The sequence below is a fragment of the Astatotilapia calliptera genome, chromosome 15, assembly GCF_900246225.1.
Source record: "Astatotilapia calliptera chromosome 15, fAstCal1.2, whole genome shotgun sequence".
NCBI lineage: Eukaryota > Metazoa > Chordata > Actinopteri > Cichliformes > Cichlidae > Astatotilapia > Astatotilapia calliptera.
The window spans coordinates 16,608,867-16,626,893 of NC_039316.1; the positions used below are offsets into that span (position 1 = coordinate 16,608,867).

Here is an 18,027-nt window from a genome sequence, read left to right on the forward strand (position 1 = left end):
GTGCCACCGCTGCACATCAGTTACAATGCCCTCTCTGTCCTGTGGTCTGTGTTTTGTTGATCCTTCTTCTTCTTTTATGTTTTTTCTTTAACCTAAGAGCTTGGTTCTGCTGAATGTTTCTTCCTATTGAACAGGAGTGATTTTTGGACTTCTCTCTCTGGCATTGTATGGCCTAGCTGATTATATAAAGCACTTTGAAGTGGGTGGTGTTGCGCATTGGCTCTGTAATTGAACTAGGTAATTATTCTGTATGTAAAAACTAAAAATAATAAGAGAGCCAATAATTTATCTTGTATTTTTAAAGTTTTTTTTTTTCCCAAAATCATTTACAAAATGACTGCATCCATACTCAATAGTTTTTTGGGTACAAAATCTTAGTTTTCATCCTTTGATTACACTCATTGGCACAATCGGGGTGTGATATTACACCAGACAGAGATGTGAACAGGCAAAGGCATTCCCATGATTTTCCAGCCTATTCTATGGACTAAAATTGACTAAAATTATTATTTTAGTTTCATCAAATCTCTCCATTGTGAACTAAAATGGCTCAAAATGATCAATATATTAAAAACATTTGCTCTCTCTGGAAAAAATAAAACCCTCACTCACTATCAGAAAACATCTGATCGTGTGGTTAGAGACAAAAAATCTACTTGAAACATCAGTACAATAGTCTACATGTGTGTCAAAGTAGTCCCTCTTGCATACCTTCATGCTTTGATGTATCAAATAAAAAGTTAAAGTCTTACTTTCCTGCAAGATAACTGAAACCATGTTTACACGACTTCACAGCCTTTATTCCGACTGCCGGCCACGGGGTGATTTTTCATCCAGTCACTTTTACATTCGTTTCGCATTTGGAAACAATCATACACGTGATTACTGCTAGAAGCTGTCAGTGAAAACACCCATGTGCTGTACACCTCCACATGCCTCAGCTGTCTGATTTCTGTGACTGACACACACACACACACACACACACACACACACACACACACACACACACACACACACACACACACACACACACACACATCCATCTTAACTTCCTCCCTCTCTTTTCTTTTCACCTGCTGACGTGCAGAGATTTCCTGCTTCCAATTCCCCTCCACAAATCTGCAGAAATAATGAAGTTCACCTGTTTAAACAAATCTACATTTTATTATTTCAGCAGTACATATGCAGCATTTTAGTGGCACATATAAACAGTACACAAAGTAAAAAGCTCTGTGAGTTTTCAGGTGAAATCCTTTTTTTAATTCCTAAGCTCTTCTATCTGTTACGAGCAGCACAGTGTTATAAAAGATACACAGAACACAGCCAAGACATTACAATCCACAAGGACAGTTTTTTTTTGCTGTTAAATGTAATTGAATGAAAATGAGAAAACATTACAAGATGGTTGCAGTATGTGGTCACTTCCAAGGGTATTTCTGAGTAATGACATGAGGGTGTTTTTGTACTCAAACTATTATCTGAGATCAGAGGAGTCGCTAACTAGCCAGTTAATCACAGCACAACAGTTTTGCTCTGCTGATGTCTAACACACTGCAGCTCAGCCAGTTACCTTGAACTGAGTCAAAATAAACAGAACCAAGAAAAGAAAGCCCACAGTAGAAGACACTGGTTTACATTTTCTGCCTGATAAATTGTACCCATAAGGTAATAGTATATGATTAGCCTGCAATGTATTCACCAGCAGATTAGATTCATCTGAGGTAAATTTAAGCTTTTCTCTGCAGTTGCTGTTTTTGGAAGGCCTCAACCTGTTTTTAAAAAGTGCTCTCAAATACTCTCATCATTTGTAGGACTTATATAAACACCCACGGTTTGATGCCCTTGAACTAAAGTATATGATGCTGTTGTTCACCAGTATGTTCAGTTTTTCGGGTACAAAGAAAGCGTGGGTGTCCTTTCACCTTTGCCACTCATCCAAGTTTTCTCTGGCATGTCTGGGCATCCTACCTTCCTCTCACAACATACCTACATTTGTGATTTTCAAGCTTTTTGAACCAAAGAAAAAGCAGCACAATGGCCCCTAATGCATAATAGAACAATCAGATCCTTTCACTATATGGGGTTCAGTGTTTTTTTGTATTTATTTTGTCACCAATCTGCAGCTCTTTTTATTTAGAAATGTCCAAAGAAATTAAGTCTGATGAAAAATACAGAGAATATGATCTGAACAAATCAACATGCTTTTTTTCCCAATTCAGTCTTACATTCACCCAGTTTAAAAAAAAAAAATCGCAATTTTTTGTCCCTTTACTTCCTGTTTGTTAAGTTGGAAATGAAATGGCACAAAATTTGAGCTGGAAACAAAAGCTGAAGAAACTGCCACTTGGATGTTATGATATACTGTAACTTTAATTAAAGAAACATATTAAAATTACAAATAACAAAACATGTATAAATACTGTAGTATGCTACAAACCGCCCTTTATTTTCTAAAAAACTAATGCCAGTACAAAATGATTTACAAAAAAAAAATTCAACCTGCTTTTGCTTGTTTTTATGGTTAACTTAACGTATCATTTTTTAAAAAGGAGATGACAAACAAACAGATAGAAAAAATATGGAAGGAGTCGAGGGTGTTATTTCTGGCTGTTGTTTTACAAAGGAAGTAATAACTCTGCAGCCAAAGTGCTGAATCTGACGCCTCTAGAAGATAAATGAGAGAAACTCAGAGGCCTGGCCGCCACACAGTCACATTTTGCTTTATCGCTTTCTGTGCTCCAAAAAGAATTTCCACATATCCTTCTGCCTGTCTAAGAAGAATTTGAATGAGAATGAAATAATCTGCTGTAAAATCCAGCCAGGGGTTTACTCTTTAACGCACACCTATTTATGGAGATTTCTACAATAAAAAAAAACAAACTCCATTATATGATATCGATGCAGGCAGTGTTTGTGTGGGTGTGGCTTAGGGCTGCAATCAAAAACTGGATTCAGTGACATAGCCTGAAAAAGTGAAAGTCTTAAACCTGCATTCTTTTTAATGGCCAGCAGCGGGTGGAAATATAAGCCTACAAGCCTATTTGCAGATCTTTAACCTCAGTGAACACTTTTTACCAGGTATTTTTTAAATATAGCACAATCTTTAATTTCTAAATTGTAGTTTCATTGAGAATAAAATAGTAAAGCAGGGCCTGCCTTTGGTTGGCTGGCTTCTTTCTTCAGCATTGAGTTTCTCAGACAGATCCTCCCATGCTTTTCATGGCTAGTTTCAAAAAGACCAAAACAGTAATGCCACTGGCCACAATGCTCACTTTTATATACAATCTAATGGTCTACTTTCCAGATTAAACTTATGCAAATTTTGATTTTATGCAGAGTAAATAGAAAGTCAAAGATGCAAAGTGATGCAAATACAATATTTCAAATATTTTAAGAACAGGTAAAAAAAAAAAAAAACCCATCATGCTTGGCAGTAAAAGCCTGTGTGCGGTACAAACTTACTGCTGCTTGTACACACCTGCAGCTGAAAGATTTACCTTTGCTTTAATGTAGAAAAACAACAACAACAAAAGAAGATGTCAGTTATTGGTTGTAACTGTATTTGTGGCAAAACTTTGGTCTGAACACTGTATTGTTGAAACATTTATTGGCATTAGTGATTTATCTAATGATTATTTTGTTGTTTCTTCTATAAAATATTAAAAAAATACAAAATCCTGTCACACAGAAAGTTTAAGAAGATAATGTGAAGAGTTTTTGTTAATGTACTGATTAGCTGACAAACTATTTGACCTCTAATATGTTTTATATCATTAAATAGAATGAGCAACAATACAGATGTTGTTGCATATATTAAAGTGATTATGAAAGAAAAGCCCAGCAGCCCAGAGTTTTCATTGCCTTTCACTAGACACGATGGAGGTATGTAATGTAATGCAGATGTCACATGTGATGATTTAATGTGATCAGCTAGCCAAAGGACACTGATATAACCTGATTATGCACGAGTCCTGAGTCACCCTGCCAATACTTGCAGAAAATACAAGAAAAACACATCAACCATTCTCACTTACATCAGTTTGCTGAATCTGGTTTATCACCTCATTTTCTCTTTCCCGAGACTCCCTCTTTTTGTTCGTCATTTCTGTTTTGCTGTGGCAGGATTGCGGTTTAAAGCAAAAACCTCGACAAACACCAAGGCACTTAGACATGGGGCAGAGAAAACCATTTTTGGCCGCAGCAGAACAAAGTCAAGTTCATCTCCAAAATATTTTTTCCTCTGCTCTCTTGGATCCAGACACCAAGTTTGCAGATTGATTTTCATAAAAAGTAAGTGGGACAAATCTAAGACAGCTCACAGATTTTAAGGCTGGAGAGAATTTAACTTCAGTCTTTTGAGGTTTGTGAGATTGCCAGATTTTTAAGGTGGATAAAAAAACTTTCCAAACTTCAAATATAAAACATGGGTGTGTTCAGGTTTCTGCGTGTATTCTTTTCCAGCTTGCCGCTCCATGTCTTCTGCTGGCTCCGAAGCAATGACGAGGAAACCTGGGAGGTACAAAGTTTTTGGATTTGAAAGCAGCCGTGAAGCTGAAATTCCACTGAGAGTGAGGTAAAATGTGGGAGAAAGGTCCATTGTAGTTGGTCTGATGTTTTGATGTGAGTGAGATTGTGTGTATGCATGTTATTGCTGAAACAAGCCAATTTTTTTGGCAGTAAACACTGACAGACCCACAGTTATAAATCATACAGGGCAGGCCTCCATGCATCCATCTGTTTATACTCATCTGTTCTTCTTCATCATCACTTCATCTGTCAACAGGGGTGACTGTTAACTCTTTCCAGAACTTGTTATTTAATGACATTATTATAATTTTTGCATAAATATAGAAGCCCACGGTAAGCACAGGTTGGTGATTTGCAGTTTAAAGGATGCACACATGAAAGAAACAAACACATTTTTTGGCACTTTGTGCATTTCAAAAACAGACCCTGCTTGTATATTATTGGCTTTCAAAATTGTGTATTTGTTTGCTACATAAACGACTACTGAGCAACATTCAGCTGATGAGTAAACTTCCAGCATCCAAATTGTGTGTTGATTGTTTTTTTTTGGTATTCACAAACTCCTGAAGGAAATATTTTAGGACTTTGTAGCTGTGAAATGTTTTATTTGATTTATGTTTTACTCTTTGTTGTTAGGTTTAACATTTGTTGGGCTTTTTGGATAAAAATAGCTACCACCATGCAACTGGAAATGATGCTGATGCTAAAAAGAATACTTAAGCTCAAAGAATCAGCTAAAAATCTTTGCCAGAATGCAGATTTGATAGATTGCTCAAGCTTTAAAAAAAAAAAATCACTATTAGTACCTGATAGAGCTTTAATCACTAAGGACTATAAAAAGTGACAGAAATATAAAAAAGTTTAAGCCTTAAACTCCACCTCAATAACTATACACTGGAAAAGCGTGAAAGTGGAGAGACTTTTTGACTATGTGACGAGCACTTCTGACCGTTTACTGGACCCGAAGTGCAGAAAGAGGGGTATCTACAGGATGCTGTAAACAAAACTTCATTTAGAATAATTCAAAATTTCGTTTTGCAGCTGTTTTACAAATGGAATAGTATAAACAGATCTGAAAGAAAAGCATGCTTTGTTGAGAAATGGTGAATATAAACAGTACTTTAGTTTGCATTCAAATAAAAGACAAAAAAAAAAATAACGAAAAAGTTCAATTAGTTTGATTATGTGGCATCGCCTGGTTTGCAAACCACCAAACAGTTACCTACTTGGGCATTGCTGTAACGTGTAATAAGGCAACACTGTGGTATACTGAGCAAAAGCCATTGCTAAATAATACTGTGAAGAGCAGCTGCCTGCATATGAAAACCAGTTCTCCAGAGACTGTCCTGTCAGTTCCATTGCATGCCTTTTCAGCGCTTTAGTAAGTGGAAATGTAGATGAAGTTGTCAGATCCGGCAATCCTCTCGTGGGTGTCAAAGCAGCAAACCTGGTCCGTGGTGAGCCTCCATTCCTGTTAATGCTGACCTTTGCCCTTTAGTTCAGCCTCATGAAGCATCCTGTCATGTGATCATCCTTCAGCTCATACTGTAGAGTTAATGAAAACATAACTTTTATGTTGGCAAAAGCTGCACTGTGATTCAATCCCGTGGCTCATATAGATATGTTTAGTCATGAACTTCTAACCAAGCTGCAGGTTAAGTTCATGCATCAGGTGAGTTGGCACTTTTTTTTATAGGTAAGTAGGCAGCATATTACTAATATGACACTCTTGCTGCACACGGCAGGGCTTTCAGCACTTGAAGTTTAAGGCAGCGTTTGGGTGATACTTGGCAGCTGCAGCAGTGTTGGGATCCTGAAAGTTCAGACGGTGCAGGTCACACCAGCGTCCTCGACGTGGCCACAGTTGGTTTTGCCCCAACCGGAAAACTTACACTGGTGAATACTGTCTTCTGTCCCTGCGCATGCAACATCATCCATCCAGATCAGACCAGTACCTGCACAGAAAAGAAGAGGAAGCATTACAAAAAAAGACATGTTTTCAAAAATTATCCAGAAAGGAGACTGATGTTTTTATCTGAGGTGAAATTGAAGGGCAGAGCAGAAACAAAACCCCCAGCATGGAATAGAACATCAGTGACATCAGAGATTAAATGAATTAATGCAGTCGCTACATGAAAAGGAGGAACTGTGGCAGAGGCGATTTGCAAAGCAAAGCAACTATGGGCAATGTAAAGCAACTCAAATACGGTGCTCTAAATAAGACTTCACAAATGGATATGTAGAATTTTATGAGCCAAACCATCACCTAATGTAGGCTGGCACTGAGATGAGCTGATCTCCTGGGACTGCAGCTGAGCTTAACTTCATGAACTGCCTGAACTAATGCTATGCTTGATTAATAATTTCTGAACTACACAGACCCTAGTGTCTCTGTGGTTTTCTTCTCTCCTGTTGTCTTTTTTTCCTGACCTGCTTTTATAAAGCCGTTCTGTTTTCCTCATACTGCTGTAAGAAGAATTAAAATGATAGATTTGAAGAAACTTAAGATAAAAAATGGTCAAAACATGAAACATGTCCTGGAATTTAATGGGTTTTATGATTGAACGTAATCATATATTTGGAAGAAGGAAAAATAACATCTGGACTCAAATACCAACAGAGCACCTCCGATTGTTTCTTTTATGCACCACTTTCCCTGTTGTCTATGTGCACATGTTAGAAGTGGAGCCAAAGAGTAGAAACAAATTCTGAACAAATTGTGCTTCTGAGTTTAAATCACCAGCTGAAGTTTGTGAGTGCTGCAAATCAGCTTTGTGTATCTGTTTGTGCTTCAAATTCTAGAAAGTTTAGAAAGTCAAAAGTTTCAGAGACAAGTGGGATTAATCAAATTCTTCTCATCTCCAAAGAATCACTCAAATCATCCTATCCAAAGAAGTTTGTATTCGTGTCTTGTGAAACACAAAGTACTGACACTGCTTCCTCGCAGAACTGTGGATGAGATCGTTTGTATCCGGTAATAGAATAGACATTTCCAGCTGGTAAGCAGACCATTTGGCAGTATTGTTTTACATTATAATCTTTGGTTCCTGTTTGCAAAACTGGAATCGCTGGAGCTTTCAGGAAGTCCCAAATGCTTTAGTTTTGCAACAATTGTAGATGATTGGAGGTCCTCGGCTTCAAGTGTGGGTTAGTGAACATTTGATTGCACTATGATGCAGATTATGCATTAAACTTAAAAGTAACTAAAATTTTTACTTATAGGGCATCTTTCAAGCTAAATTTAAAAACTAAAATGCTAAAAACATACAGATAAAATGTTTTAAAAAGTTGAAAGAGATTTAAGCACATTTATAAAAAAAATTAAAAATCCAAAGGTGATGAACTAAAGACATGAATAGCAATCTACAATTCAGATATTGACACAGTGGACCTGGACTTTGCAATAAGTCCTATTTGATAAAAGCAAGAGTGAACCAGAGATTTAATGTGAGCATCCAAGGTCAGAATTAAACCAAAAGTCATCCCAAGGTTTCTGAGAGAAGATTTGGCAAAAGGTTTAAGGCATCTGAATGGTTCACTCATCATCACTGTTAATGCAATGCAATTTAACCATAAGAACCAAAAACAAGAGGCATAAATCTTCAAATTATTTTCTGTTATAAATATGTGCACCTCTACTTTGCATCTGTGCACTGAAACAAGCACAGAATTCATATAAAACAGAAACATAATTAAGTTCAGGACGGCTCGCTCACAACGCCAAAGTTAAATAAATAAACAAGTTTAAGGCAACCTTCACACTTCCAACTTTCCCTTTTTTTCTTACAGCAGGAAAATAGGTCAAGACAGTGACAAGACAAAGACAGCTGGAGATTAAATTTTAAAATATGCATGAATAAATTAAGGGAACAGGATAATAAAACTGTGATTACCTTAATTTATTTCTGACCTTATGGACTAATCAAAGTGTGAAAACTATATGAAGCTGACTGTAAACTGCTGCCCTGTAGTGAATGTGATAACATCATCACTAAGTCATAACATAATTAGAAATATGGGTCAGTCCTGTCACACCAATATGGGAGCTGCATTAATAATCTATAATGTTCAATATACTGAAATAATAATGACAAGTCTCTGGGCAGTTTAACTGAACAGCATATTAAACCCTGAAAGTCATTTTATGTTTTTGAAGCTCTTTTTCTTAATGGCTCCATTGGTTCCTTTATCTGTGATAGATATTCTATAATGATCAAATGGATTTATGATGTTCATCATGCAAAAAGGTGTTTATGCCACATTTGCTTGTTTAGAAAAGGAGATGTGTTGCCCCAAACTGCCCCTGCATCTGAAATCTACCAGCTGTTCATCCCCACACAGATCATGACAATGGAGCCAGTATTTGGGTAACTGGGCTGTAAACACTGTCCAAATGTCCCTGAAAGCAGCATATTGGTCCATGGTTTGCCTGTCTGTTTAGATTGTTTGGCTGCTAAACTGCATGTACTCCGGGACATCTGTGAGTCTTCACAGAAAACATCACAATGCAGTGATTAAAAGTGAAAAATTACAATAAACTCAAAGGCTATAATTTCATAAATTAGACCACGCAACTTTACGTTTAACCTGGCCAAAACTGTGAAAGGTTTTTGGAGAAGTTACACGACAAATTTATTGTTTATGATTAAAACTATCACAAAAGCTCAAAACATATATATATATAACTTGGTCATTAATAATCCCACTTTTCATACCTGCCAAGTAGTTCAAGGCTTGTTAAGATCAAGAAGATTTTATAGGACTATGATGTTAGGATGATATCTGCTGTTACCCCAATGTATGTACGATTCCTGCCCTATATTTTAAGTGATAAAGTCATCTCTCAGTTACAACTCAAAGGAAAATGTGGGTCACAGTCTTCAAACCAGTATGGGAGCTGCACTCTACATTAATTATCTATAATGCTAAATATACTGAAATAATAATGCCAAGTCTCAGGATGATTTAGCTGAATAGGATATTCAAAGTGAGCAAACTAAGGATCAAAAACAAAAGGGGCTCATTCATTTTAAAACATTACAGCCTTTGAAGCATTCGTTTTATATGCTGTACGTGATTTCTTTTAAAAAATCTTCATGCCAGTAGGACTAACATGACAGCATGAGGTTTAAGTGTTCCATTATGGACCAGTGTATTTGTTAAATTATGCTTTTAAATTGAATTTATAAGCGCTGTCATAATACCACATTCTGCTTTTATATTGTTTTACATGACCTTCAATATGATCAATGAAAATAACAGTTCAGTCAGCAAACCCGATGTTTTCACAACACTGTCAAACTGCCTGTTTCCCACTTTTCATCTGGAACACTTTCGATGCATGGACACAGATTTATCAGATGGACCGTGCATAAATGAAACAGGTCCATGCAGAGAAAGCGTTTGCCAGTTTCCTCTTCCTCTGACATTTTTTATGTTTTGCTGCCTGATTAAAGTCGTGCTGAGAAGCAGGAGGCTTTCACAGAAACACATCCAGACTTCAGGAGAAAGATAAACTACAGGATCAATGGAATATCAGGCTAATGGAAATGACACTGAGATCTGGGCATACCGTTGTGTTTATCATGGTCATAGGGGTCACAGCACTTCTTTTTTAACTTTTAATATTTTTATTGATTTCTTTGAACAATTGCTTTTTTCAGGATGGAAACAAAAACAGTATCTTATATGGCTTTAAAAAGAACAGAGTGCGTAAGTTTCAGTTTATTTTGGATTTTCTGTAATTCACATAGGTTCATTTTGATGTTTGCACAGGGTCAAATATATACATACAAGCTCAAATATACACATAGACTCCCACTAATATTTGGTTAAATGTGATTTTGCTAGCTGCACCTCGACCAGATGCTTTTGTTAGCCATCAACAAGCCACAAGTTGACGACTCTTCCTAACAGGATTAGTAGAGTTAATTTAAATTGGTTGGTTTTATGGCATGACCAGAGTTTTAAGCCTAGCACACACATCTTCAACATGAGGTTGGGGTTTTGGGATGGCCATTCCAGAAACTTAATGTTAGCCTGGTTTTCATGTATGACTGGAATCATTGTCCTGTTGGAACACCCAGTTGTGTCCAAGTTTCAACCATTTAGCTGCTGATTTGAGGTGAATTTGAAGAATTTGCAGGTAATCCCCTTTTTTAAATTATTTTATCTACTTTCGGCAATGTACCAGTATCACTGTAAACAGCCCCAGAGCATGATGCTACCACCACCATGCTTGACAGCTGGTACATTGCTCTTACATTTGAAAGCTTCACCTTTACTTATCCAAACATACTTCCAAACACCTCGATTGTCATGGTCCTGAGTCTGTGACTCAGGGTTTTTGTATTAATAAATATTAGCTTGTGTTCTGGTTTTTTCTGTTAAGCTTTTCCTAGTTAGGTTTTGCGCTCCCCCCTGTTTAGTGTTGGGTCATTCCTGCCCGTGCGTTTCCTCTGTTCGCGGTCTGTGTAATTTTCCTGTTTTACTTTGAAAATCTGTGTCTCGTGATGTCAATTAGGATCAGCTGTGTCTTCCTCCTGTTTTGGCCATTCCTCATTCCCTTCCATGTGTATTTATAGTGTGTGTATACCTGTGCTGATCGTCGCTTCGTCTGTGTGTCTCAGTGTCTCTCTGTGCCGTTTTCCCGTGTTTGTATGATTTCAGGTTTGTTCCCTAGTTTTCCCCAGTTTGACTTAGTTTTGTCCTCACTTCTGTTTATTGTCACTCACTGTAAATAAACTCACTCGCATCACCACCATTGTCTGCAACTTGGGTCTTCCTTCACAACAGCACACGACTGCTGCTCCAGCAGTGACATCGATCTTTTTCTTTTCTGGCCATAAAATCTTTCTCCAGAAGGCATTTGGCTTCTCAAAGTGGGCGGCTGCAAATTTCAGTTAAGCTTAAAGGTGTTGATTTTAGAGCAGGGGCTTGTTTCTTGAATGACACCCTCTCAGTCCAAACTTGTTTCACTGTGGACAGTGATGCAGCAGTTCTAAGGTCATGCCCGGCTTGACATTGCCTTGGTGCGTCCTGGGTTGTTTTTGAACATCCTAACAAAGAAGAGTTGAAGTCTTCTTGGAAAAGTGGTGACTCATTTGAATAACTTGTATTTCTGCTGCTGTACAGTTGTTTGAACTGATTGTCTTGGAGTTGTTTAGAAATAGCTCCGAGAGACCCTCCCAGCTTGTGTACATCTACAATTCTCCTTCTTAGATCTTCACTTTGTCCCCTAGACCTTCCCGTTGTTCTGGGTATTGATCAATCCATTGAGTGCTGTCAAACAAATTCTTTTTATGTTGGCAAAAGAGAAACTGCCAGTTGTGGTCAATCATCAGAACAGGTCAAAGAAATCATTAAAACCCCCAAATTACCATGAAATTTATGGCAATAATAAGTGTATTCAAACGTCTAATCACAACTGTATATGTTTTATGCCTGAAAGATGTATTATATATAATCAGTTCCCTGACTGGTTGTGGGAACTGGTTTCTATCCAGTTCTGAAAGATTTAAATATTCACTTGAAGCTATGTTCTTGATGACTAGTTCAATAAACAGAGGATAAGACAGGAGGGAAAAAAATTGACTAATGTATGAGCAATAAAATTCAAAACTGTTTACAGTTCAATGGAAAAGGCTAAACATTGTTTATACAAATATTATGTGTGTATGTAAGAGCCATTTGGAAGAGTTAATCACATTCTTCAGTAATTAAATCGTATTTCAAATCTTGTAGCTCTTTGAACTGTGGATAACAAACACACAGGGCCAGATCAGTGTGGATAATGATAGCACTGCTGGCACCAACAGCCAGATTAACATCCAAATGCTTGTGCTGAATGTTGTTACACACTGCGCCAGTCAGTTTACATACAGGGTACAAAAAACTATTAATTTTTTTAATCAAAGAATTGCTGATTAGTATGGCTCATCTCTCAGCACTAATTATATATAAAAACATCTCAATGTTGTAACTTTTGCAATGAAGTGAACTGAGATGAACCTGGTGATCCAAAGAGAGTTAAAATCAAAGTTAATCACTGAGTTATAATATTTCAACTTCAACATAATTTTTCAGTGGTGCTCTAATGTGACTGTATTCAGGCAAAAAAACACAAGGAGAAAGATTTTCGCCTTGCGTCTTAGACTCAAAGGTTAACTGGTGTTGCACATTTATAAAATATGATATTTCAACCCACTATCTTCTATCTTCATTGACAATTTTTAAATAAATCACAAAAATTAAAAATGAAATGCCTGTAAAATATATTTGTTTGGAAATGAGTGTATTATGTGTGCCAGGCTTCCACGACTCACACTTTGCACCTTAAACTCCTAGGACCTGGCGTCCACATATGTGGACATCACATTTTGGGTTATTTAGACCAAAATACTCAATTTTGCTCTACAAGGGCCTGATATCCACTTACGAGGACATTATACTGCCACTGTTCTATCAAAATTTTAAACGAATATCCTCATATGTGCCTCTTATTTTTCTTAAAAACAAAAATAAGGTAAAAAAATAATCTGGTAATTCTTTGTTTTTACATTCATCGGGCCCCAATATGCCCAAATATCAAAGAGAAATTAAAAATCCATGCCGTGGAAGAGTTCAGGTCTTAGGAGGTTAATGTGCACATCCACACAGGATGATAAAGATTTCTTTTATGTCAAATGTTTAATTTAAAGGCTCATTACTGAATAATAATGGATAATAAGGGCAAACATCTATCTGATTCAATCTGCATGCCTCCTACATTCTTGCTCTAAAGATAAACTGCTGCAGCATTGACATCCTGAAAGCAGGAGGACCCCATAACCACATGTGTCTCCATGCGGCCTGCACAAGATGGAAATAAGGTATGTAGAGGGGAAAGAACACATGAGGCTTCAGAGGTAGTTGGTCCATTGTGGTTGTACATGATACTCCAGCTGTTCTGCGGTTGAGCCTTCTGAGGGTTTACTTTAACGGACATGAGCCTTTAAGCCGTTTACTCTGGATCTCAACACACATTTGCAGCACTGTGTGCGCGCCCATGTTTTGTCCGTTTACGCCAAATTTGTGACACTTCACGCAAACAAGAGTTGAATCACCAAACCACTGCGTGAGAGTTGAGGGAAACACCCAAGAGAGGGATTTAGAAGACGGAAAAGTAGACGTTTTGTGTAATCAGGCAAAAAACAGCACTGCTGTCTGCAGAAATGAATCAAGCCAAATTTTATTTCTGTGGAATGTAGTTTGTCCAAATTACTGATAATAGCTGTGTTTCAGACAGAGACTTCTGATGTTTCTATTCAACAAGCACTTTTTAGTAAATTAGACCACATGTCTTAGTCCCGGTCTCAGTGTTTGCTACTTCCTGTTTTATTTTGATAGTGCCTTGTCTGTTGTGTGCTATGTTTAATTTTGCGTCCCCTCTTCTTGTTACTCTGATTCCATTTAGCTGTGTTCCCTGGTGTTTAATTAAACCACCATCTTAGTTTATTTCCCCGTTTTTCCAAGTCCTGTTTTTGGGTCCAATTCTGCTAGCCACACAGCCTATATAACAATAATATATGTTATTTTTCTGCCATATATGTATACGCACAGTGGTGGATATTAAATATGGCCAAAGTTTAATAATATAGCACCTTATGACCTTTATAATAAGGTCAGCACATGTACAAGTAATCTCTGTGACCCAAAAGCTCAGGCTTCAGAGTGCTCTAAATGTTTTCATATTTATTTTTCATCTCTAAATGTTTCATGATGTCAGTAAGAGCAAAGCTACAAGCAAAGCTAAAGATGACCACAGCAGGTAGCTCTGGATGTCTAATTTATCAGACTTTTTACAAACTGAATTGTCAGAAACAAATTGTGAATCTTTGCTTGCTAGGCAAATGTGTAAACAAGTGTGAAGCCACTGATGTCAATAAGAGCAGACACTCAAAATATGGCCATTTTTTGACATATTATTTTTAGTTGCTGTTCAGGACTCCTGTTTTCAAAGGGTATTCTTCCAGAAGAAAGTTAACTTAAAAAGAGAAGAGCTAAAACATCTAATTTCAGACTCAAACTTAGCGACTGTACACAGGACCAGTCTAAGATTAATAAAGATTAACTATGAATAAAAACAAAACAAAACACTTTTTCTTGTAGCTAATTCAAAATTAAAAATAAGTATTAAAAAAGGCTTTAAATGAAACAATTATGCCCCCTTCAATTCTGTTTTCAGAGTTTAATAGAAAGTTCAGTGTTTTTTTGTACAGATGTTTTTCATCACACCATAATAATTATTTAGCTTATGATTCATATGTGATGTAGCCCTGTTGCATCACAGTCAGTGGCTTCTAGGTTTGAATCTGGATCAGAGCACTTCTGCATAGATTTAGGAGTTTCTCTCTTTTACTTGCATGGGTTTCATCTGAATTAATCAAAAACAGGCCAGGTTAATTTCCCCATTAGTGTACCTGACAGAGTACAGAGTACTGTACTCTGGCTCCACTTGTTAAAGCTGGAGCCAGATATAAGCCAGTACTTATTTACAACCCTGCACCCCACCTCTCACATATCTAGAACGTGACCTGATAGGTCATTTGTGCAAACTGTTTTCATAAGTTTGCATAATGCATAATGCAGCTGTATGAAGAAGTGCAAGTAAAAACTGGTGACTTACTTTTGGTTAAAGTTGAAGTCAACACCCTTAATCTTTTTAAAATCTTTTTCTTTTAAAGTTTTATAATCTTTTTATAATCTACTACAGTACTCTGCAAACATTTTACACACTTCTCATTTCTTTATATTTTGCTATGTAAATAGCAAAGGTACATTGTTTATGTTTAAACATGTTTTAGAGTTGAAACTTAATATGGCCACCTTTATTCTTCAACACAGCCTGAACTCTCTTATTTCACTCTCTAATTTCTTTAAGTAGTCCTCAGGAATAGTTCTTCAGGCTTCTTGAAGGACATTCAAAGCTTCTATAGATGTTGGCTGCATTTTGTTTAATTCTCTGTCAAGTAGTGCTCCATTTTGTCTTTTATTTATTTAAATCCAGGCGTGCTCTTTCTGCATTGTGTTGAGGGTGACTGTCATGCTGAAAAATTAATCCACTTCCAGTCCACTTTTCAAGCTTCCCAGTTGGTATTGCATGGTGGATCCGGATCTGAGAATACTTTTCTGCACTCATAATTCCATCAATATTGACACCACTGGCTGTGATGAAGCCTTACACCATGACAGAGCCCCCAAAATATATTACAGATGGGTGTAGGCTAGGGCTGTGCGATATGACCAAAGTATATCCCGATATTCATATCCCGATATAAGACATCTATCGTCTCGGCAACGATGTAAATCACAAAAATGTAACATTTTCTGTAAAGTCTATGAATCTCGGGCAGGTCGACTTGCGTGAAGTGTTTCCAGCCGGGCGTCTTGTACCTGGAGTCAAGTATTTCAACTGATGCATGAAACGATACATTTTTAGACATAAGTTGTAACGGCAGTCCTTTTCTTTGTAAGTATTTATTACACGGCGTGCCCCGGGGAAAAGCCTGTTCTAACGTTTGAGTCTAAGGTTTATTTGTTAGCACCTAATGGCGCTTTTTTTTACTTCTCATCCACAAACACTCTGCATACTCTTTCACGTGATTCAGTTTATTTTGAAAAGTCTCAACAGGATCTCGAGCTTTATTGTGAAAGGTTTATGTGGAAAATAAACAAGCGGACGGTGGAGCCACGCCATGGTTTTACCGTCGTTGTTGCTAACGACAACGCATAAAAGCAGTCACTTGTCTGTTCGTAGTGTGGTTATATTAAATATAAGAGAAAGAGAGAACTTTAAGAAATTAAACGATGAAAAAATATTGCCGTAAACAGTTTATTTTGCGACATCATGAAACAAAAGATAGCGTAAAATGAAACGATAGACGCGTTTATATCGTCGTCCGATATATATCGTTATATCGAACAGCCCTAGTGTAGGCACTCTCTGTTGTACCATAAGACTTCTTCACAACCTTTTCTCCCTGTTTCCCTTCCTAAAGAGTGGCTTCATGACAGCAACCCTTTCATGAAGACCATTTCTGATGAGGCTTCAGTGAACAGTAGATGGATCAACTGAAGGTGCAGATACATCTTTCAGTTCATGTGTCAGGCCTTTGCTGGATTTTCTCCTGTTTCTTAAGAACATGACTTGCTCATCAGCGGTTTGCATCTTTTTGGCTTTTTGGCTAAAAGGGGATTCATGATGTTGGTGTTGATATCTCTACCAAACTGCGTTATCTTTGGTATTTTTCATTGATTGAAAGAAAGAAATTGGAACAAATTTATATGTTTCTTTTTTTATAAGGCTGGTAATAAGTGCCTAAAGACAAAATATTAAACTGGTTCTTTTCAAAGGTATCCGTTACGTGTAGAAAAAACACTGGTTCATCCCTTGAGTTAGATGCCTATTTTTTTTGAATGACTCAAAGGTCAGTGGATAACAAAACAAAAAAAACCTTTCTTTTTCTGAAAATGGCCCGGTACAAGGATTGAAGTAAAAATAAGTGAAAAAGCAGCCAGTGCCCAAAGAAAAACTTTAAAAGACCTCCAGATAGCCTGAAAAAGTAGTCTGCCTCCTTATAAACAAAACATAATGAAATGAGGAGTTGCTCAAGACTTTTTCACACTGCTGTGGACGGGTTTATTTTTACTGCAATTATGATGACACAAACCCCAGTTTCCTGGCTGGAGTTCAGGTTTCTCTGAGCCATCATACATAATATAAACTTTAATATAAACTTTATTACTGTTTTCTAAGCAGAAACACTCCTGTGTGTTATTATTAGCAATCAATATGATGTTTCTTTGAATATGTTTAGGGCACGTACTGAATGAGCTAAGGATTTTAGGAGTTGAGAAATGTCCATAGTTTGTTTTACAAGTTTGAAAAATAGTGTTTCAAGTTTCGCTTTTGTGCTTTTTTGATAACTGCTGTGGTATTAATGGAGAAGGACAGGTCATCAGCTAGGTGTACACCCAGGAACTTAACACTGCTGAGCCTTTCCACAGCAGATCCATCTGTGGTGAGGTCTGTGTGGTGATCTCTGCCAGACTTCCTGAAATCGACCACCATCTCTTTTGTTTTGTCCACATTGATAGTGAAATTATGGGATCTACACCAAACTTCAAGCTGCTCCACGTCCAATCTATAAGTGGACTCATCGTTGTCAGTGATGACACCAACCACAGTTGTGTCATCTGCGAACTTCACAATGTGGTTAGTGCTGAGTCTGGCGGTACAGTCATGTGTGAGCAGACTGAAAAACAGCGGGCTCAGGGCAGTTTTGTATTTCCTAAAGAAATTCAGGGTTTGTAATGTCCGAAATTAATATAAAAGTTTGGAAAAAGTTTGGTTATTTTTAGTTTGGACAAACGTTAAAACAGAAAGCTGGGAGGTTAAAAGGGTGTACAGAGTTTAAGCAGGGTATTTAGAGATTACACAGAAAGTCTCCAGTTCAAATT

General features: G+C 37.2%; 1 protein-coding gene across 1 annotated transcript in view; it reads right to left on the reverse strand.

Moving 5' to 3' along the window:
• Positions 1 to 2,519: 2,519 nt before the first annotated feature.
• Positions 2,520 to 18,027, reverse strand: part of scara5 (scavenger receptor class A, member 5 (putative)) — a 102,701-nt gene continuing 87,193 nt past the window's right edge. Inside the window, exon 12 of the mRNA XM_026194496.1 lies at positions 2,520 to 6,482. Within this exon, the coding sequence (XP_026050281.1) occupies positions 6,349 to 6,482 (134 nt within the window). The 3' untranslated portion in view covers positions 2,520 to 6,348. The remainder of the gene's footprint in view (positions 6,483 to 18,027) is intronic.